A 23,212-nucleotide genomic window follows, 5' to 3' on the forward strand; every position below is an offset into this window, starting at 1 on the left:
AGGGAAAAAGACAGGAAGAGAAACATCAGTATGTGGTTGACCCTTGTGCACCCCCAACTGGGGACCTGGCCTACAACCCAGGTATGTGCCCTGACTGGGCATCTAACTGGTGACCCTTTAGTTCACAGGCTGGCACTTAATCCACTGAGCCACACCAGTCAGGGCTGTATTAACCTTTCTGATAGCTAATGAGGTCACAAAGTATCCTTAAAATCAGTCAGCTGAATTTTCAATGTCCATTTTGTAGGAATTGTTATTAACTAATGTCTCCACCCAGAGTACATGAGACATTATTTTCCATTTGGAATGCTGGAATGCTTTCACAGGAGAAGTATATTTTTAAAAAAACTTATTTTATAACAAAGTTCAGTTGGGATGGCATAATTTATTATGGCTTAAAGTTCTGGCAATAAATAACTTTGTTATCTGAAGCTGGAAAACTCTCCCTAGCCCTGAAACATGTATACTTGGCAAAGGCAGTCTAGCAAGTCTGCTGGTCTGAGGTTTCCAAAATGAGACTAGTGTAAGTATTTGTGCTTTTATAAAGTTGGCACTTAAATTTATAGAAACATTGGTGAGTTCTGGAAAGAAAAAGAAACAATTTTTATTTGAGATGACACTTATAAACACAGACTGGAACAAAAAAATTGGAGTTGTCGATTTTTATTTCTCTCTCTCTGGAAGTAAGGCATTAAATAGAGAAAAGTAACCCATTGACTAATCTAGGGCATTACAACCCAAGTTACAATTAATGAGCTTAAGGAAAAGGCTCATTAATAACTTTAACTTGGAAGGAAAGGTTGTAACATAGACCTTACAACATGAGACTCAAAGTCCAAGTTTGGGCATAAGTTTCCACCCCTGCTACTCCCAGAACACTCAGAGCCCACCTGTCTGGCCAGCAGACTGCTCAGGGCCAGAGCATCACCAGCTACACATTGTAGGCTCCACTGATGGCAAGTGCCGGGCACCAAACAATGAAATCTCAATCTGAGAATAAGAGACTTGGCAAATCACCTGTCCTCAGGCCAGCAGACCAAGATGAGATGGCCAGGTTCTCTGAGAACAAAGAACAGCACCCTCAGGTCTGGGTGTCACTAGAGTAGAGTGAAGTACACTGTGTAGGCTGCAGGCCTCACAGGCCAGGCCCCTCTTCCCTCTCCCACAAGCTAGCTGTTCTTAGTCAGGTGCATGGATTCAGCTGATGCAACTGGAGTCAAAGTAACTGTGCCCTGGGCAAACAGGGGGAGCAGGAGTTTTCTTTCTTGTTATAGAAGCAGCTACATACTATCCTTGATTTTGCTTTTTGACACTTGAGCCTAAAATGTTTACTATCTGGGATGAAATAGAAAACTTGTCAAAGCCTGTTTCACTTATTTTTTAAAGTTATAATAGACATTTATTTAAGCAATATATTTGCAGCCCAGGTGGTTCTAAATTGTACATTTCAGATTTAACAAACATCATTAAAATACTGAGGGCAGATGCTCCACAGATTTTGATTACATGATTATTTCTTTGCCCATAAATTCTTCTCTTTCTTTCCTTTCCTAAATAACCTCTTTCAGATATGGTTCAAGGTAGAATTTATCCTCCTCAGATTTGGTCACTACTCTTTAGGCAAAATCCGCTGTCTCGTGGAGAGGTCCAGGGCTTTCTTGATGCAAAGCATCCTGTCTTTATACAGGTTGTCAGGAAGCCTTCTTATGGATTCTTTCACATCGTCATCCACATGTATTGTACCTTTTCCCATTACCCTCAGTTTATTGAATCCTGCAATGTTGTAATACCATTTTAGAATCCCCTCTAGCCACAGGGTTGATGCTATAACAGCAAGTGGGCTCTCCATCTGCCCAGGACTGAAGCATTCCTACTGGGTAAGTCTAAGGGGCCCTCAACCCCTGTTTTAGGTAAATATTTATCTTACAATCATATAGAGAAATATCTCATAACATTTGATGTTTACTCTACCTGATGTCATCTTTGCAGCAAAAAAAAAAGTTCTGTACAAGTAAATAAACACCTGAAAGTGTTTTCCCAGATGAATACCCACAGAGCCTATGCTTAGTTTAAAAACTGTTGTTTATATCTAAAAGGTCTGTTTTCAGCTTAGAACTGGGAGAGACCTTGGCAATTGTTCTCTAATTATTGGCCTATTGTCATTACGTACTTCATAACAGAACCCACAGGTAGAATTAAAAACACAAAATACCCTGCTTAAAAAAGCCTTCAAAGGTTGGTCTCAGTTGGTACCCCTTGCCCTTTCTCTTTCTCTGTCTCTCTCTCCCCCTCTCTCCAACCTTGAGTCTCAAGCATTCCTGCATATAGAAAAGATAGAAAAGACTATCTTTTCCCAAATGTGTCCCCAACAAGCCATGGACTATTGCACCTCTGTGCCTTTCTGTTGATGCTTTTCGCTTTGCATAGAATGTTCTTCCCATCTTCTTCACCCAGTAAACAACTACTTTAGGATCCAACTCAAAAATCTCTCACCCATCATACAGCTATATTCTGAAAGAAATTTGACTAGACTTGTTATGTTACACTGTACCAGTTATCCCTATGTCTCTCTCCCTTGATAAACAGCTCTTGGAGAGCAGGGACATCCCATGTAGCTCTGAATCCCCAGTGCCTAAGGTACTGCCTGGCACTTGCTAGCTATTCAATAAATGTCTGGTCAATGAATTAATTATTTAAAGAGCATTGCATGGTTCTTCCTAGCAAAATAATTCTTCTACTAAAAATTAGGCAGGCATCAGCCTCCTCCTTCTTTTTGTCTAAAATTGTCTCCTCTTTAGAGTCATTCATTTGTTGCACATTGCTGTTTCTCTCCCTTTCTCCCTCCCTTCCCTTCTCTCTAAAAAAGTAAATTAAAAAAAAAAGCCATTCCTTTGAGTTAAAGAACCAAGTCTATAAGTTTTCTGATGGCAAGATCTACATTCTAATTATTTCAATCATATATTTCACCTGAAAGAATAGAATTAATGGGAAAAATTAATAATCTCATTCACTAATACTAAATCCTTTCCTTCTGGAATTATTTTGGCTTGCTAGTGTTTTGCTCCTTTTGTGTTTTTTTTCTTAATAGAAATAAACCACCACCTTCCTTTCAGGCAGAACTGCCATCTTCCACTAAATAGCCAAAATGACTAACACAAAGGGAAAGAGAAGAGACACCTGCTATGTATTCTCTGGGCCTTTTAGAATACAGAGCTGTTCCTTTGGCCATATACATGAGAATCTCCAGGAAAGGTGATATTGTAGACATAAGGAAACAGCGCACTGTCCAAAAAGGAATGCCCCACAAATGTTACTATGACAAAACTAGAAGAGGCTACAATGTCACTAAGCATACAGTAGGCATTGTTGTAAACAAGTTAAGGAAAAGATTCTTGCCAAGAGAATTAATGTACATATTAAGCATATCAAGCACTCTAAGAGCTAAGATAACTTCCTGGAATGTGTGAAGGAAATTATCAGAAAAAGAAGGAAGCCAAAGAGAAAAATACCTGGGTTCAACTCAAGCGCCAGCCTGCTCCATCCAGAGGATACTTTGTAAGAACGAATGGTAAGGAGCCTGAACTTCTGGAACATACTCACTATGAATTCATGGCATAAGTGTAAAAAAAAGATCTCTGTACTGTCAAAAAATAATCACTGAATGTATTTCATTTCAGAATCTCAGTGTCCAAAGTGTACAAAACCAAAGGCATCAAAATGCTTTGCCCATATAGATTATTTTTGTGATGTGTGTGTGTGTGTGTGTGTACATATATACATAAACACATACCTAGAGAGAGTGTATATAAAGTCTCTTAAAGAATTGAAGAAAACTGTAAGGAAATTAAGAGTTTGACTTCCACTTTATATTCAGTTGTATTCCATACTGAAAATGAAACCAACCAATATGAAACCCATATGAAATCAAGATGAACACCTTCTTAGTATTTTTGAGCAATGAAGAGTATTAAGAATCTCTGCCCTGGCTGGCGTAGCTCAGTGGATTGAGTGCGGGCTGCGAACCAAAGTGTCCCAGGTTCGATTCCCAGCCAGGTCACATGCCTGGGTTGCAGGCCACGGCCCCCAGCAACCGCACATTGATGTTTCTCTCCCTCTCTCTCTTTCTCCGTCACTTCCCTCTCTAAAAAATAAATAAATAAAGTCTTAAAAAAAATCTCCAAAGTATTGCTCTGCCCCATATCCTTCCCCCTAATGCCCAAAGAGCCAGCAACTTATAGAACAGAAGTAGGAAGACCAGGAAATTGATACTCAACAATGTATACTATTATGACAACATATAACTCACCGAGAAACAGGGTCTCCAATTTTGACAGCCACATGGTCTTTTCTACCTTTCTTATTGTCAAGAAGTTGGAAAGTTAAGCAGAATTCATCTTCAATAGCCTTAACCATAAAGTTCATCAAACAGGTTAGCACAAAGGGTCTTGTGATTAGTAGAAAGCACAAGTGATTTAGTACAAATAAGAAAATGTCCAAACTTCAAAATTGTTTTGATTCATTTATACAATTTTAAGTTGACTCAAGTGTTTTTTTACTTAAATAAATGTATTTCAAAAAGCAACCAACACCACTGTAAACAGAAAAACCAGTGTTGTTTGGCATAAATAAAGGTTATCCACTGAAATGACTCTGTTAACACAAATGGTATTAAATCCTAGCTGGGGACAGTGGCACTTGTTACCTATCAAAACATTAGAGGTATTAGAAATCACTGATCCCCAAACTAAGGACATTCTCTTTAACATAATCAATCACAAAGATTGAGGAAGAACTGAAAAGAGAATAACTTTCCCACAGGAGAGCTCATTGCTATTTAATGCTGAGTCCCTGTACCACCTAAAATCATCTTGTTTCAAAAACACTGCAGTCCCCCTCCCTTCTCATATCTTAGAGCTCCAAGAAGAAATGTAATTTCACTCTCTCCTAGCTGGGCTGAAATAACAGAAAGTGATCACACTAGTATCTAGTAGATTAGGTAAAACCTTATAAAGCTCAGGGAACTGGGTTTCAAAAACCTACCAAAGTTTCAAAAATCTAATCCCTGAGGGAAAAAGCCACTTCACCTCCACCAACTTAATTTTGTTGAACAGAAGGGGTTGAGGAAATGGCTAGAACATATACCTGGAAATGATCAAGAAATAATGTAGATGAAGATTCCCCCCAAGACAGTTACTTGGCAGAGGCCTGAGCATCTGGTTCTGTATTAAGGTGACAATTCTCAGGCGTAGGGCAGTGCACACTTTCATCCGGCATTGACTGCTGGGCCTCAGTAGCTAGAGCCAAGAATGTGGGGAGCTGGGACACAGTGTCGGGGACTTCCTGACTTAGCTCCTGGCCAGCTGGGGGCTCCTGGGCTTGTGAACACTGGCTGAGAGCAATCTCTTGAACTAAAGCACTGTTCTTGGGGGTCTGTTGGGTGTCATGCAGGGTGTCTTGAACAGCCAGAGTGACCTGCAGGTCCACAGACTGGCTCTGAAAAAATGGGGCTGGCAGAAGCTGGTTGGGGAAGACCTGAGTAGCCAGAGCCTGGGCTTGGGCAGCCTGAACAGCTGGAGGCTGAGTCTGAGAGGTGGGAGAAAGATTCTGGAAATCGCTCTCTGAGGCTACGGGGACCTGGAAATGGCTCTGTGCAGCCACAGACACCAGGGGGTAGATCTGAGAGGCCATAGGCGCCAGGCTGTGGTTCTGCGAGGCCACAGGCACCAGGGGGAGGCTCTGTGAAACCACGGGGGCTGCGGTCTGGATCTCAGAGGCTAAGGTGTCCATAGGCTGACCTTGAAAGGACAAGGGGACAGCAGGCAGGCTTGTAGAGGCACGAGGGATTGGAGGCTGGCTCACAGAGGCCAATGAAACTATAGACAGGCTCTTAGAATAGACAATAGCTGGAGGCTGACTGGTAGAGAACAAGGGGACCACAGGCGGGCTCTCAGAGGCAAGAATGGTGGGTGGCAGAGGCCGGTCCAGGGGGGATGGAGTGAACTCTAGCTGCATCACGGGGGTTACTGGTGGTCCAGCCTCGGGGCCCAGAGGACCAGCATCAGGGCCTGGGGCACAAACTCCTTCTGAACTTTTGGCTTCTTCCTGTTCCGGACCCAGATCCTCTCTGCCAAGGCCTTCAGCATCGCCATTCTCCTCGACATTTCTCACTCCGCCTTTGTCCTGGTCCTCCTTTGCTAGCTGTTTTTCTGCTCGGCGTGTGAGGGTCACACTCAGAAGACGAGGGATCCTTTGGAGGAGCCTCCTGCGGCGCCGCCCGGCCCGGAGCTGCTCCAAGCTGGCGGAAAAGGTGCGGATGGTGAAAGTGAAGCTGGGGGTGCCGGCCTGGTTTAGCGCGTTCACCACGATGGCGGAGGGCACGTGGTAGAGCCTCTCCAAGGCCTCGTCAGGAATCAGTTCGATGTTGCCTGTGTACCAGAAGACCCACCAGAGGAGGCTGAAGAAGATGATGATGGAACCCAGGTAGAGCAGCAGGTCGTAGAAGAACAGGTCGATGAAGACCCCAGTGAACAGTACCGTCGCGCCCACCGTGTCGAAGACGACGCCCAGCCAAAAGAAATGCCGGCAACGGCCCAGGCTTGTCCGCTCCCTGGTCTCCGCGACTGACTTTCTTAAGACCTCCATGACCTCCCACTGTCGCCGGCGCCAGGTCTGCCGAGGCTACCAGCTGCAAAGCGCAGCCGAAGGCAGAATGTGGCCATTGAATCCCCACGGCAACGGCGGCGAGCGCGCGAGCCTCATAGGGGGCGGGGCCAGAGAGCGGGAAAGCCTTGCCGGGCCGCCTTTCACCCGCCCCAAGGAAAAAGGGTGCCGCCCTGAAGCAGGACGCCGCGAGGTACGGCCCCTCGCCCGCGCCGCCGCCTTTCCCACGCACGCGCAGTTTCTCCTGTCCGGGCGTCACTCCTGTTCGCCGCGTGCGCGGAGCCTCGGTCTCCGTGGCGTTGGGCTTTGTCACCTTTCCTCCGCCCACACCCGGCCTCCCAAAACGAGTGAGAGATCTTGAAGAAGAACAAAGGGCAATGGCCCTCTTGTAGTAACTACCCCTAGTCCGCTTTTACAGCTTGCTTTTCTGAGGCTTTAGTAGTTTTCCTTTTATTTTTGTGAAGAAGTGGCTAGGTTAGGATCTGTTGTTAGAAGATATGAATTCCAGTTTTATCTATGTGTCCAGTAGTGACTGGGCTATTGCAGACCTGGAGGTGAATTCTTGGAGGTTTACTAGCCCTCTCCAATTTCTTCCCTTTTATTTTTACCATGTTTGTTGACCTGTTTGGCCAGATCCTTGGGTATGCTGAAACAATTGCTTTTCTCACTATTCCCGACAGAGTAAAATAGGAAGACTGTGTAAAAAAAAAAAAAAAAAAAATAGACGAGCATAAAAACTGCAATAGCTTAAAGATGAGCATTTCAAACTTGAGAATAGGGCACCAGAAAATTAAAAGAAGTTTAATACCTGCTTTCATTCAGGTTATAGTATTAATGAAAAGTCATAGGCCCTTGGTTCCTCAATTCTAAAGACAGAATTTTTTTTAAAGATTTTATTTATTTACTTTCAGAGAGGAAAGGGAGGGAGGGAGAGAGAGAGAGAGAAAGAAAGAAACATCGATGCGCGGTTGCTGGGGGCCTGCAACCCAGGCATGTGCCCTGGCTGGGAATTGAATCAGTGACCCTTTGGTTCATAGGCCAGCACTCGATCCACTGAGCCACACAAGGCAGGGTTGTCCTTTGTCTTTTTAAATACATTACAAAGTTCCTTACTTGTTTTTATAGGTGCTTATAAAACTTTAGGAAACAATGTTTCGTGACCTTTTTGAACCAATCAGTAAGACTACTTCTGAACTTGGGTACCTTTGAAGTATCCTAAGGGGTACCTGATGTCACAAGGTAAATTATGGTCCATCTTCCTACTATGTCAACTTTCCTTAATAAGCACTTTAAAACGTTAATATTATAAAACATATGTTATGGAATAGATTCTAAAATGAAAAAGTGGAAATTTGGTGCTAAGTAACCATGCTGTAAGTTTATTTATTCCCTATGAGCTACTCGGGAATGTTAGTTAATGTGCCAGTCTACACATCGCTTTAGTGTATTTAAACATGATACATCTTCCAGGAACCTCAGTTTCTTAATGATAAGAAACTTGAGAAATGTTCATATGAGATATTTCTTCTTATTTTATATATTTATAGTTTTTACTATGTTTTCATACATTAAAATAAGCATGGGGATATTATGGAGTAGAGTAGAAAATGCATGTACATTTAATGTAATAAAACACAAAGCTTTGCACTGAATCTCCAGCATAGGAGCTTGCTTTCTTTGCTGAGAAATTCTGTCATTTTGTTGGGGAAATAAAACAATCCTGCCAACCAAAGACCCCTTTATACCAATATAAAAGAGAGAGAAAGAGAACACAATTTATTGTTGAGCAACCATTAGTAGTTCTGTGTGCATGAAAGATAGCGTGAAATCTTTGTGTTACCTTTGTTATATTAGGATATACCTCCTGAAGGATGTACCTATTTATTTTGGGACTAAGCTGGTGTGCTCTCAGTAGTGAGTTAAAAACTTACTTCTTATAGCCCTGCCTGCTTTCCTGAACCTTCTCTGGGGACATAAACTTGTAGAGAAATATGCAGTTACTGCACCTTTCATTGTCTGGACTGTTCCCATGAGTTTTATTCTTCCTTTCTCTTATAATGTTTTAGAAAGATTTATTTACAAAATATCCATTTATTGAGTGAACTGATGGCTCCAAATGTTATCGTGCTATAATGTTTTTTACAGATTCTGGATTGTTTCTGAGGAAAAATCCAAACTTACAGAAAGGAAAACACATCCAGTCAGAAAAACAAATGCAGATCCCTGGCTGGTGTGGCTAAGTGGGTTGGGCTTCATCCTGCAAATCAGTAGGTCGCTGGTTGGTTTCCCGTTCAGGACACAGGCCTGGATTGTGGGCCAGGTCCTCTGTTGGGGTGTGCAACACCTCTCCCACATTGATGTTTCTCTCCCTTTATTCCTCCCACCTTCCCCTCTCTCTAAAAATAAATAAAATCTTAAAAACAGAAAGAGAAGAAAACAAATATACAAAGTATTGAGACTTTCTAGGGAAGTAAGTAGGGAACATAGCTAGTGCCAGCCAAGTCACACTGGACCCAGAGGTGAAAGAGAAAATGTATTATCAGTAAATTCACACTCTCACTAATTTTTTAATGGTTAGGTTTTTCTACTATGTTAAAGTAGTTGAAAAAATGTTGGAAAATTAAAAAATAGGTGTGTTAAAACCCACATTAAGTTTAAATGTAATGTTTATACCAATAGCAGGATTTATTGCAAATTTACATTCCTGGTGTTTGTTTATGGAGGCAAACATCAACAATATTCTTATAATATACTTCTTAGCATATCTTGTTTTCAATGGTGAGAATTGCCATGTTTTACAACTTAATTTGTAATTGCTTTACACTTACCAAAACATATCTTTCATAGGACCCTAATGTTGTGACTGGTAGTATTAAAAAAGACATGAAGGCCATTTCCAAATTTAGATAAGATTACATTAAGGAAAATTTGTGAACAAATTTTAGAAGATCAAATCACAATGGTGGCTTTTAAAATATGAATTGTTGATACCGCATGCTGCCTAAAATAATTAAAGATAAAACTTCAGACTTAAATCGTCAGAATATTTGAGAATGAAATCAGTGATTGCTTGTTATAAGTCAGAAATATCCATTGAAAATAACTTTTGACCAATTAAAATCTGAAGACAGTTTAATTTTTTTACATCTCCATTTGAAAGGTGAGATGAGAATGTCTATAATATCCTAATATTTTTAAGTATGCCTATTTCTCACAATAATTGATAATTTAATCCAGTGATTCATACATTCCATTTCTTTACTTTTTAAATATATTTTATAATTCGGAGAGTATATTCATGTTTTGGTGAAGTTTTTAAAAAAATATTTTATTAATTTATTTTTAGACAGAGGGGAACGGAGGGAGAAAGGGAAAGAGAGATCAATGTGTGGTTGTCTCTTGTATGTCCCCAACTGGGGACTTGACCTGCAACCCAGGCATGTGCCCTGACTGGAAATCAATCCGGTGATCCTTTGGTTCACAGGCCGGTGCTAAATTGACCGAACCTTATCAGCCAGGGCTGGTGAAGTTTTACATGCAACAAGCATACTTGTAAAGCTACTTTCCTTTGCTGTAATCAAGGAGATAGGCCCTCAAAAAAGCATGAAGTTTTCTATATTGTCAAGTTTTCTCACTGGGGGATTTTATAATCTTTTAACACTTAATTGAAAATACCGTTCCACACTGGTAAGTTGCATAAAATATGTGGTCTGTTTCCACCAAGATGCTTGTGGTTTTATCATAGTGTATTTCCTCATTCAATATTATATTGGGTTGGCCAAAAAGTTCGTTTCATTTTTTCAATAAAATAAAAGACACATTTTTCATTTTCACCAATAACTTCATTGACTTACATACTTTGAATATGTTGGCTATCCAGCTATTGGCTTCTAGTGGGTAGAGACCAGAGGTGCTGTTAAACATCTTCCAATGCATAAGACAGCCCCACAGCAAAGAATTATTTGGCCAAAATGTCAATAGTACCAAGTAATATCCCAAACCAATTTTGACACGTTCAATCAGTCTCAGCACCTTCTCCACATACTGCATAAAACTTTTGCATGTCAGTTGCACTTTTACCTTTCTTGAAATAATAAAGCATGGTATGCCAAAAATGTTGTGAATTTTCTTCCATCTTCAATATTAAAATGCCTGCACAAAAATTCACAAATTGTGAGAAGTTTTTTTCAAATGCACACTGATATGACAGCTGTCACAACACTATCTAACAAAATTGTTTGGAATAAAGTGAAAGACAAATAAGCACCACTAGAGCCATGGTCTGGAAAAAACTAAATGAACTTTTTGGCCAATGCAATATATATTATTATTGGGTGAATGTTAATTTGTGCAGGAAATGCCTTGATAGTATCTGATCTCGATGTCCATTATGTATTCTTATGTGACTATAATGTTTTTAGAAAAGATATGAGGATAGCCCATCTGATTATCGAATTTGCAAAAAAATTATTTAAGTACATAAAATATTTTAAATGGTTATATATTTTAATTTATAGACAGAAATTCTGCATATAAAATTAACAGCAGAGCAATGCACAAATGTGGGATAATCATTTGTGGGGAGGAGATGATGGCTTCTACCCTTTTATATAGCTACCATAATTGCTCCATTATCATTTTTCTGGCTGTGAGGGTCTGGATGTCAGTAACATCTTTTTTCCAGTTAATTTCCTAAGCTTCTTCATACAGAAATTTTTTCACTCCATAAAGTCAATACATCTTTATTCTATTGGCATGACAGTACTCTAAACGTGAATGTACACATTTGTATATGATGGGTTGTATTATTTACAATCAAAAGCAAGAAAGGATGTTTTTCTTGTATTTGTAACAGTATTTCAGGTCTAATGAGATTTCCTACTAGTATTATAAATTCCTTTTAAATTCTATTACACAAATAAGGCACAGATCCCTGTCTATCATTAGCTACATAAACATTATTATAAGCTATGAATTCTTCTAAATGTGGAAAGATTCTAGGGTTTAGGCTTCCAATGCTTTAGGAGGTATATCTTTTTTTTTGCATGAAACAACATCTAGAATCACTGGCAAAATATTCTGCCTTTTACCCTCTGATTTTATTACTATCTGCTAAGCATCATCTAGGAAACTATCATTTTGAGTATTTTTAAACCCTTTTGTGTTAGAAAACATTATGATGAAATATTGAATTTTGTGTTCACAAATTCTGTTTACATTCTTCCAAATTTTTAAAATTTAATTATCACCTGAGGATATGCCTATTGATTTGAGATAGAGAAAATGAGAAACTGATGTGAGGGAGAAACGTTGACTGCCTCTCATACATCCCCCAACAGGGGATTGAACCTGTAGCCTAGGTTTGTGCCCTGACTGGGAATCAAACCCACAATTTTCTTGCATGAGACAATGCTCCCGACAACATAGCCACCCAGCCAGTGCCATTCTTCCCTTCTTTAAATATTTTTTGACTTGTAAATATTTGAGCCTGTTGAATTACTGCCCTCCAAAATACATGTGGAAACAAAATAAAGACAAAGATTATTTGGAATAAGAGATCGATTAAAAAAATGAATCAATTTGCCATTAGAATATTTTTTTTTATAAAACTAGTCTTTGAAAATGTTCAGCTATCATGTGAAATGGATTTTCTAAATTCTGAATCTATCCCTAGTCTAAGGTGACCAAATTATAATAGAACCACTGCAGGACACAGACCAAAAAACCCATTTAATAACATACAATAGATAATTATACCCTTAGGTGTTTTTTTAACACCAGACTGTATAAAAAAAGTAATTTAAAGGAAGTACATACTAGTTTGTATTATTTACTTTTCTGTGACAAACATGCTATTATTTAAACAAGACAACAGTAGGACTAGTTAACAGTGGCAGGAAATCTTAGTAATTTTAGAGTCTAAAAATTATGGGGTTCTCATATAGGCCCAGAAAATTACAATCCTTCAACCTCTGGGGCTCAGTGGAAGAACTCTGTAAATGGAAGACTCACTACTGGCCATATTTTATGGAATGGGACAACCACATTTTCTTTTACTTATTCCACCTTCTTCAAGAAAAGAGTTCATTGTCCCAAAGAAAAACTGTGTTCTCTTCTCCAGAATGCTCCTTTCTCTGTTTGTTCATTTTTAGTTTAGGTGTGGCACAGTCATATTTTTCATGTGTATTATGATCAAGTTCTCAGTAGTGAAAGGTGTCCCCAATACAAGGCTCTATGCCAAGATTGTACCATCTTTTTAAAAACTGAGTTTGTCCTTCTGATTCTTCATAAAATCTTTGTAGTTCTTAGAAGTTTTCATAAGCTCTTTACACAGTAAGATACATTTTCTTGTATCACTAAAAGGTTTCTGATAACAGGGACAGCTTCACTTGAATTCCTTCTCTGTGTTAAATACTATGCTAACCTCTTTATTTGAATTGTCATTTAATTCTTACAACAGTCCTATGCAATAGATTTTATTATTATCTGTGTTTTATGATTGAAGAAAATGAGAAATGGAGACCAACTTGTTCAAGGTCATATAGCCACTAGGTTGCAAATTGGTGCATAATGCAGAATAGCATAGTGGACTGGAAGTCAGGAGATAGGGCTTCAAGACTTACTATGTGCTGAGGCTGCAAATGCATTTGAGCAGAGTGCTTAGAAATGGCTTACAGCCTAAGATGGAGAGACACACAAGACATCAAATTTGTGTTTTAGGTTTTGGAATAGAGGTACACACAAGGGACAATGGGGCAAATCAGTGATAAACAAAGTAGGGCTCTAAGTTGTAAGCATGAATAGTAAGGGATGGGAGGGCCTTCATGGGTAACTGATGCGGACCCTGGCTTGTGGAGTGTGCGACATTGTGGATGAGATATGAGACAAATTCACATGGACTATGGAGTCCTGTGGAGGAAAAGGGATGGTGTGGCTTCTGTCTCAAGAGAAAAAGCCTTGGCCCTTGCCTTGACAAGCTTTCATTGCTTTTCTGGGCATATTACATGATGGTCCTCATTTACTATGCACAGGTTCGCTTTAGGGGGTTACCTTTTACAGAAAACAAAGGAGCCGATGCCACTAATCACATCACAGAAGAAGGGTATTTGCAAATCCAAAGGGAAAAGTGGTTGAACTGGTTATGCTCATCCTTGGAAGGTTTAGCATGGATTTTAGGAAGTTGCTTTAAAGATACGCAGTAAATATTTGCTGCCTCAATTCAGGGTGAGGGAGTTTTAGCAAAAGCAAGTCTCATGGCAGTCTAGGTACAATGCAGGCCTGATTCCCCACATCCGTGGGTGTGGGGCCCATGCATCTCCAAGTGGGAGCTGGGCCCTCGCCATGCAAAACGGTCTCCTATAGGTAATGGGTCTTTCAGCGAGGTAGTACAGTTGTATGAGCAAGGAAGAATAAAAGCACTGATAATTAAGGAAACTGCCAGTGGATTAGTTTAGTTGATGTGGGTGTCTGTGGATTTGGGGAAAAGTGTGGTAGGGACACACAAGTGGTGAAATGAAGGGGCTAAAAGGGGGTTGATGGTCAAGGGGTTTATGATATCATATATGGGTTAGACTTTGTGAGTAGGAGAAAACCACAGAAAAGCCCTAAACCAGGGAATATGATCAAATTTACTGTTTTCAGATAGTGCCCTGTTAGTAAGTGGGAAAAGTAGACTGAAGATAGCAAGACTGTCATCAGGGATACCAGTTAATTAAGATTCATGTAGTATTTTAGGAGAGGAGTATTAAGAGGGTGACTGAGACTGCAGTAGTAAGATAGAGAATTAGTGCCTGACCCCCCCCCCAAAAAAAAATCGTTTAAGAAAAAAGAATTGATAAGGGAAGTCTGAGGAGCTTCTATTAATGTATCACAGCCTACAGGTTAAATACATACATACATACATACAAACGAACTGTCCTGAGGTCTCTCTAGCCCAGCAACTTTCATAGTCTGAAGGTATACAGTGTGTCTCTTAAATCACAGGCTTGAAACCTCTGTGAAGTTGGAGACCAACATCTATCTTATTCGCCATTGCATTCCTGCTGACAGTTCCTGAAACAGATTTTAAAATAGCTATCACAGACCAAAAATTAAACACTATGTCCTTTGACTAATAGAATCAAATTCTGTCATCAGATGTGAGAAGAAAATTCAAATTACCTTGCCTGATGTAAGCAAAACTTTAGTAAAGATTTTATTTTTTTTATTTTTAGAGAGAGGAAGGGAGGGAGAAAGAAAGGGAGAGAAACATCAGTGTGTTGTTGCCTATCCCACACCCCCAACTGGGGACCTTGACCACAACCCAGGTATGTGCCCTTACTGGGAATCAAACCAGCGACCCTTTGGTTTGCAGGCTAGTGCTCAATCCACTGAGCCACACCAGCAAGGGCTACAAGCAAAACTTTTTAAGGTTTAAAATGTTAAAGAATACCACATCAGAAGTTTTATGAAAGGCTGATAAAGTTTAAATGATATGTGAGAAGATTTCAAATTCTTCAAGTTGATCAAGGCCTAGAAGAAATTATACTTGTTTTTCAATGTTTTTTAGTCACGTGATATTTTTGAGTATTTTAAAAAAGTCATTTGTATGAAAAAATATTTCACTTACCTCATAACAAAAAGTAGTTCTTATATAAGAACACAGATCAAAGCCTTTCAAGTCAAACAGCACAACCAGCAGTGAATTGTTAAAAAGTCATAATGCCCTGGCCAGTTATCTCAGTTGGTTAGAGTGTCATTCCCATATGCCAAGGTTGAGGGTTTGATCCTCAGGGTACATGCATGTATCGACCAATGAATAAATGCATAAATAAGTAGAAAAACAAATCAATACCTGTCTGTCTGTCTGTCTCTCTCTCAAATCAATAAATGAAAAAATAAAATTTATAAAAAGCCATAGCATGTCAGTTCTTTTTTAAGAGGTGGGGTCTTGATTAGACAATTATAACAACATACTTTCTTAGAGGAAGCTACTTTCACACTTCAGATTAGTTTTTTCATTTTTATATATATATTTTTACTTTACTGATTTTTTTAGAGAGACGTCGATTTGTTCTAGGTATTTATGCATCCATTGGTTGATTCTCGTATGTGCCCTGGTGGGGGATGGAACCTGCAACCTTGGCATATCAGGACAATGCTCTAACCAACTGAACTACCCAACCAGGGAAGTTTCTTTCTTAATTAAGTCAATAATTTATTCACTTATTGGCCAAGAAGGAAGGTATGTATGTATGTATTTTTTAAGAAAGAATTTATGAACCGAGGAAATATGAGCAATTATTTATTAACTGTCCATGATAGTACCTGTGCTTAAGTTTTGTAAATAGATTTTACACTGATAATGCCTTTTAGTTGGGAGCCATTGGTCTCCCTTTTGTTTTACCTACTGCTAAAATACTATGACTGATATAATGTACTTTAAGCCAGTGATTATTAGTTCTGCCTACACACTACAATCACGTGGAGAATATATAGCAAATACTAATTCCTGGAATGCATCCCCAGAAAGTTTATTTAACTGGTCTTGGGTAGGACATCAGGGTTGTTGTTGTTGTTGTTTTAAATTTTTAGGTGAATCTAATGTGTAACCAAAGTTGAAAACCATGGCTTCACATTCCTCAAAGGCCAATTAATAGTTTAGAAGAATAGAATGTCCAGATTTAAAAATTGAATCTTTAATTTACTTATTTAGTTATTTGTCTTTACATTGGAGGGTACATACTTGTTGAGGGCAGGAACTATGCCTTATCTTGATATTCTCACAGCCTAGCATAGAACTTGGCATACAGCCTCCCAATAAAATTTTTTTTATTTTGAATGAATAAAGAAATGATAAGACTTGGTAATTGTTTGGACATGGGATGATACAAGTAGTGGAATTAAATACGTATCCTTTTCAAATGTACTTATTTATTGTGCATATGGAACCCTGAGGAGCAATGGGTCTCGGCTCTGCTCTCCTCTTCATAGGGGAAGACTGTGAGGGAGGGGGATATGTCCTGAGGGAAAAAAAGACTTCAGCATATGTATAGGCAATAAAATCCTGAGAACGGACAAAAGACATGCTCACCTTTCCCAAGTAGTTTCGGTTTAATAAACAGGGATTATTGTACTGATTTTGTTTATGTTTTCTGGGGGCCACCTAATTTGTGCTCTAGAAGCAAAGACTTTAATAGCCCAGTTGGTGGTTTTTTTTTAACTGATGGGTTGGTATAAAGTTACACGAGAATAGGAATTTTGCCGTTCTTTATTCTAGAGGGCACTGACTCTAGAACTCAAGAAAGATTTGTACACTGGCTCTGAAGAAATTCCCTACACCTACACCTGCCTCTTCTGTTGGTTACTTTATTGTGCTGCTTACTAACATTTGGAGAGAACTTGCAATTACTAAGATAAAGAATTTTCCCTTTGCTCCAAGCACAATACTAAAAAAAACTTTTCTGAAAATGGAAATAAACTGAATAGAAGCAAAAATCTTTGTTGCTATAACTTAAAGACTAATGTTTTGGGTTTAAGAAGAGAAAATAAAATTAAGATACATTTGAGGCTCAGCTGTGCACCCAAAAATGTGTAACAGGCTCATTGTCCCTGTTGCAGCCAAGGTTAGGTCAGAGGCTCATTCTGCAGATGGGCACCATAATGCTTTTCTTGCCTTTGACTCACCTTCTCCATTGTTGCACTATAGTGTTCATAAGTTGAATATCAGTACACAGAAAAGAATTCATCCAAGGATAAAAGGTATCCAGTCATCAGTTGACAAAGCCATTCCAATAGTGCACAGCAAATATCCTAATATAAGGAGAATGATAAATTCATGGCGCTAAATTAAGAAATTCCTACATGCTGAATCTCTGTGTCCTGGTGCTTTAATTAAGGACACATGGTCTCCCAGACATGGCGGATTTTTGCTGATGGCAGGAACAAGAGAGAAAGAATTACAAATACCGCTTAAAGACTGACCAAAGAACTCGTTTTGAAAGGACGTGGCTTTCAATATAATGTTCATTTGTACTCATAATGAGCATTACTGGCCAAACTAGTCTTCTGCCCTGTCTAGTTTCATGGAGATATTATAAAGAAGATAATCTTCTAGGGTAATCTAGGATATCTTCCATGAGATATCCTCAAAAAAAGACAATGCCTAGCTTCTTTATGGCTTTAGGCCATGAAGTTTATTGGACAAATCCCAGTTAACTTATTTTAAAACTAGGATATACCCTATTTTACTGAGTCATGCTATGGATTACCTGAAACAAAAATACAATTTGTACATCTTTCTGAAACATCATTTTCACTACATGGCAAGTCATTTTCTACTTCTATAAAAAGAAACATGGTTGGCCCTGGCCAGCTAGCTCAGTTGGTTAGAGCATTGTCTGGGTACACCAAGGTTGTGGGTTTGATCCCCGGTCAGGGCACATACAATAAACAACCAATGGATGCATAAGTAAGTGAAACAACAAAGAAATCTCTCTCTCTCTCTCTCTCTCCCCCCTTTCTCTTCCTGTCTAAAACTATTAGATAAAAAAAAATTAAGTAAAACTACCCCATGATCCAGCAATTCCACTTATGACTATTTATCCAAAGAAAACAAAAAAGCTAATTTGAAAAGATATATGAACCCCCATGATTACTGCAACATTATTTATAATAGCCAAGATATGGAAACATCCTAACTGTCCATCAATGAATGAATGGATAAATTATGATACATTTAGCATAGTGCCCTAAAAAGTAACATTTACCCTTCACATTTAAGAACTAACACTCACTTAGTCTTGAGGATGATGTGTGTGAGGGAGCTATTAATGAGTCCAGAAGGGAGATGCATAGGCCTCAACGAAGGCAGTATTAATAGAAACTAAGACAAGTGTTATTCAAGACAAACGGATAGGCTTTTATGACTCATGGTATATGGGTATTGGGGTCAGCTGGCTTGGATGACTGGTTTTATCATAGCTACATTTTCTAAGATTGGGTACACAGGGTGAAATAGTTTCTAAGAGGAAGAATTCAGTTGTAGACATGTCAGGGCTGAAATGCTTATATAGATCTAGGTGGATGGGTCTAGTGGGCAACATCTCTAACTTGAGACAGATGAAAGGGCTGGTACAGATGCAGTTGCATGAAGGTTTTTTCCTTCCTCCAAGCTGTGGAGCAAAGTTTGTTCCTCTCCCGCTCAACTACACAGGTTGAATTAACCAAAACAATGGTTATGGAGAAGCCTAGTCCCCTGCTGGCCGGGTGAGAATTCATGAGACAGTATTACACACTGCTGAACCAGGACCCAGGCATGCTACACAGATTTTGTGGAAAGAACTCTTCTTATGTCCATGGGGAATTGGATTCAAATGGATAGCCAGCAGATGTGGTCTATGGACAGAAAGAAATCTATAGGAAAATGATGTCATGGAACTTCACTGATTGCCACACTCAGATTTGCTATGTTGATGTTCATGCCACTCTGAATGATGGTGTGTTGGTCCAGGTGATTGGGGTTGTTCTGTAATAACAACCAAGCTTTGCGAAAATTCATGCAGGCATTTGTCCTTGCTCCTGAGGGCTGTGTTGCAAATAAGTTGTATGTTCACAGTGACACCAGGATGAGGTCTGTGGTGGTTTTTCCACTGAGCCCCAGGAGGAATCTGAGGAAGAAGTAGAGGAACCTGAAAAAAGCAGGCACCTGAGGTGGTAGCTGGTGATTCTGGAACTTTCTATAATCAGACTGTCAGCAATGACTTGAAAGAACATGTAGAGGAAACTGTTGCTGAATCAGAGCCTGGTCTGACATGACCACTGGCCTGCAGTGACCGTGGAATGCTGCAGATGGCTCGTTGAAACATGAGAAAAACATACACAAAGACAACCGGGTCCTGTGGGGAAATAGGGATGGAACGGCCACTCTCTCTAGTGGGGAATGCCATGGCCACCCTCCCCAGGGGAGAGTGAGACATTCTCCCACCCGAGCAGGCTTTTATTGGGTTTGTTTACACAGGAATTCAGGTAAAGGTCATTAATCATTGCCAGGAAGTAAGGGTCAAACAATAGATAACAAAGAAGTCTGAGGGCCTATTTTGAGTCAGGGTCAGATAGCTAAAGAGCTATAAAACTTTGAGGAACAAACTTACTTCTTGCTTGGACTCTTATCATTTCATTGAGAGCATTCTAAACACAGCAGGTTTCACAGGTTTTACATATTCTTTCTTAGGCCTGATCACCTGGGGAACCCGCCCTTTCCAGCATAGGGCTGCACCACACTCCGTCATTGTTTCAGATTTAGGTGGAGCGAGGGAAGTAAGCCAGCCAAGAGATTAGGAGATTTTCTTGCAGACAATGAGAACTCAGGCTTTGTCAAAGCCGAGGGGTGAGGGTCCATCACCCCCTTTTGCTGTAGCCCCTGAAGTCCTTCCTTGGGGGTCTCCCACGTGATCGTGCCTGTCTTAGATCATTCCCCCTTGGGGAATTTTACCTGTCATTGGCTAACTGACCAAGCATTGGGGGCCAGGCAGGGTGAAGTAAAAGGAGCAGAAGTGGTGCTCCTGCCAGGGAGATAAGCTTTTGTTTCCTTGCTGGCTTACGGTCCAAGGTCGTTCCCTCAGCCTTAGCCTTGGTGGGGGTTACAGATTCTGATACCAGGCAGGGCAGTTCCCAACATGGTCCCAAACTAGAACTGGAGCTAGAACCTGTATCCGAAATCCAAGAGGGAAAGTGTGAGCCAGTATTGGGAGAAACTGCTCCTGAGGATGCTCAGCAGAGTTCTTCTCCAGCACCTACAGACACAGCTCAGATGGTACAGGGAGGCTTGAGGACATTTTCCTGGGCATCTGTGACCAATAAGAACCTTACACACAATGGAGCTCTTCCAAATACTGGGATACCATCTCATGTTGTTAAAGTACCAGCTTCCCGGCCTCACCCAGAGCCTAAGCCTGAATTTCAGATTCCACTGTACAGGTCTCAGAGGGACCAAAGATTTCATGAACAGTGAATAAATATTTCTCCCCACAGGGGACTTAGACCAATCTGTGAGGCTGGTGAGCAAGGTGGTGTTGAACCCTGAAGAACTGCAAGTCATCCAGATGGTCAACAACTACTCTTCATTGGCAATCCGCTTCATGAGGTGGATAAGCCAGAGCTTAAATATTTATTTCATTTCATTTCATTTCATTTTATTGTTGTTCAAGTACAATAGTCTGCATTCACCCCTTCACTCCCCCCTAAATATTTCTTTCAAAATTATGGGAATCTGGTGGAGCTGTGCCTGAACAGTGTTGGGAAATTACCCAATTTTGGTTTCCTTGTGTTTGGTGATTCTGAGCCTGTTCAAAATGTCCTTAGCGACAGGCATATCATGTTTAGAGGTGAGGTCCATATGAATATGGAAAAGAAGAAGACTCAAACTGCCTGGGAAGGGGACCAGGGAGGTAACTGCCTATGAGGACCCAGATACCCTCCAGGTGGCCTAGCTGGTGAAATGAGAGGTCCTCCCTGTGGAGGCATGGTGCCAAAACCAGGATTTGGGGTGGGAAGGGGAATTGCTCCAAGGCAGTGAATTGCTCTTCACTGATCTTCATGCAGCAATACAAACTCCCACTCCTGCAGAATGGTAAATTTCATCAATCACCTTTAGTATCTTGCAGTGTGACCCCAGTCTCTTATAAACTGCTTAAGTTTGTACAATTTTATTTTTTGTGTTAATGGTGTGTGTTCCCTCCCCTCTCTTCTCCTCTACGCACCTTTTAGTCCTTCACTTCCAATTTTGTGGAATGATATTTTAAGAAAGATGGATTTTAAAAGAAGGGAAAAAAAGACTGAATTTTTTTGCTTTACTTTGCATATATAGACTGGATTTTTTTTTAAACAGCCATTTCCCCAAAGTAATGTGTCTTATTTATTACTGACATTTGGTATGTTTTATTCATTGGGATATTTCTTATTTTCTACTTGTATCAAAGCCCTTGAGAAATACAAGATTTGATAACATTTTGAAAGCAGGAAAACCCCAAATTGCTTCTTCTTTGGAGAGACATGACTACCTTCTGGTATGGAGAAATTGCCACTGGAAGAATTGACAATTTTGATTCTTGCTAGTATGGTTAAAAACAGAATGAAGTTTTTTTCTTTTGATATAGATCACAAAACAATTATAAAACCACTGTTTTTACCTTGAAATTTAAATTGAGATAGGTTTTAAATATCTAGAATGCAACTGATGTGTTTTTCTTGAGCTGTTAGGTTTTTTTGAAATAGAGGTTTTTTCATGTTTAATTTGTATTTGTAAAAACACACAAATAAAATACTAAAACCACCATCACAATTTGAATAACACAAAACCAGAGCAAAACTGTTGTGCCTTCTATGTATCTTTGATTCCAGCCTTGGCAATTGTCTATAAACAAAAGTAATTTTTTAAAGCCTAGCTTTAAGAAAGAAGAAAGAAAAGAAAAGAAATGAAAAGAAAAGAAAAGAGAAAAGAAGAGAAAAGAAAAAAGGAGGAAAAAGAAAAGATAGAAATGGCTGCCAGCATACAGAAAGTAGTTGAGGCTATGGAATAGGCAAGATCATTCTGAAAGAATATGCAGAGAGCAATAAAGAGAATCAAGCACAGGACTTGGTGGCCTACTGCTTGGTTGTTTAACCCCCAAGTCTTCTGTAAGGCAGCGGGCCATATTAGCTATTATTCTCTACTAAATTTCTCCCTATGTAGGAAAGCTAAAGATATACTCACTTCCGGTCACCTGACTCTACTCCAAGAAAACAGAAACCATCTCTATTGTTTGTTGCAGCTGTAGTGCCTGTCACATAGTAGCTACACGGATACTTCTTCAACAGAGTGATTCTGAAACAAATTGAGCATAGTTACTACCAGAACGAAAATTAAATTTTTTTTGGCTAGCGGAGTTGAAGTCCTATGATTATATGAGAAAAATATCACTCATTTAAATTCTATGTGCAATTGTTGGCTGGAAACAATGACAAATGTTGAGAAGTAGGGTGTGGGAGGCAGAAAGACAGACACAAACCTGAAACTCCACAGCACCTTTTAGACATGTAAGTTTTTCACAATCAGTGAGGAAGCTCTCGGTTACTCCTAATTTAACTATTGCCGGCATTTCAGATATTTCCTCATTGGTGTTCCACAGAATGCTCAACTCCAAAGAACTGCTTCACAAACAGAAGGTTTGGGAAATGCTAACCATTTAGCTCTCCGCAAGCTCTGGAAAATTTTGCAATGAAGACTTTTGCATGTGAAACCTAATGTTCCCCCAAATCACCTGGCCATTGAACCACTTTCCACCAAAGACCTTTTAAAATCTTGCAGAACTCACGCCCTTGGGAACACATCTTCCAAGTTTTATTCAAATGTTTTCCATAGGCTTGGCACTACTTAATATCACTCTTTGACACCAAACATCTTACTAGAAAACAGAGCAAGCTTTCCTATCTGGTGAACCAACAGTTTCCTCTGGCATAAGTTAAGGAAAATATGAAAGATTTTATAATTCGCGTGTAAAACCCAGTTGTTGTAGTGAAAGAATTTTGGAATTGG

At 39.7% G+C, this 23,212-nt stretch overlaps 1 protein-coding gene and 2 pseudogenes across 2 annotated transcripts; 1 reads left to right on the top strand and 2 right to left on the bottom strand.

The window, feature by feature from the left end:
- Positions 1–345: 345 nt before the first annotated feature.
- On the bottom strand, positions 346–6,816 carry LOC118499562 (pollen-specific leucine-rich repeat extensin-like protein 2). 2 transcript variants are annotated; one of them, XM_036020913.1, is made up of 3 exons: positions 5,143–6,816; positions 4,307–4,404; positions 346–581 (listed from the first exon to the last, which is right to left on the bottom strand). In XM_036020913.1, the coding sequence occupies exon 1, from the start codon at positions 6,640–6,642 to the stop codon at positions 5,191–5,193; it is 1,452 nt and encodes a 483-aa protein (XP_035876806.1). In that variant the 5' UTR covers positions 6,643–6,816; the 3' UTR covers positions 346–581; positions 4,307–4,404; positions 5,143–5,190. The 2 variants fall into 2 exon arrangements, with proteins under 2 accessions (XP_035876806.1, XP_035876805.1); XM_036020912.1 differs by having other exon boundaries at positions 4,307–6,816.
- LOC118499563 lies at positions 1,377–3,972 on the bottom strand (annotated as a pseudogene).
- Positions 6,817–18,666: 11,850 nt separating the features above from the next.
- On the top strand, positions 18,667–19,404 carry LOC114511997 (annotated as a pseudogene).
- The last annotated feature ends 3,808 nt before the right edge of the window (positions 19,405–23,212 follow it).

This window comes from Phyllostomus discolor, chromosome 3 (assembly GCF_004126475.2).
Source record: "Phyllostomus discolor isolate MPI-MPIP mPhyDis1 chromosome 3, mPhyDis1.pri.v3, whole genome shotgun sequence".
In the NCBI taxonomy this organism is placed as follows: Eukaryota; Metazoa; Chordata; class Mammalia; order Chiroptera; family Phyllostomidae; genus Phyllostomus; species Phyllostomus discolor.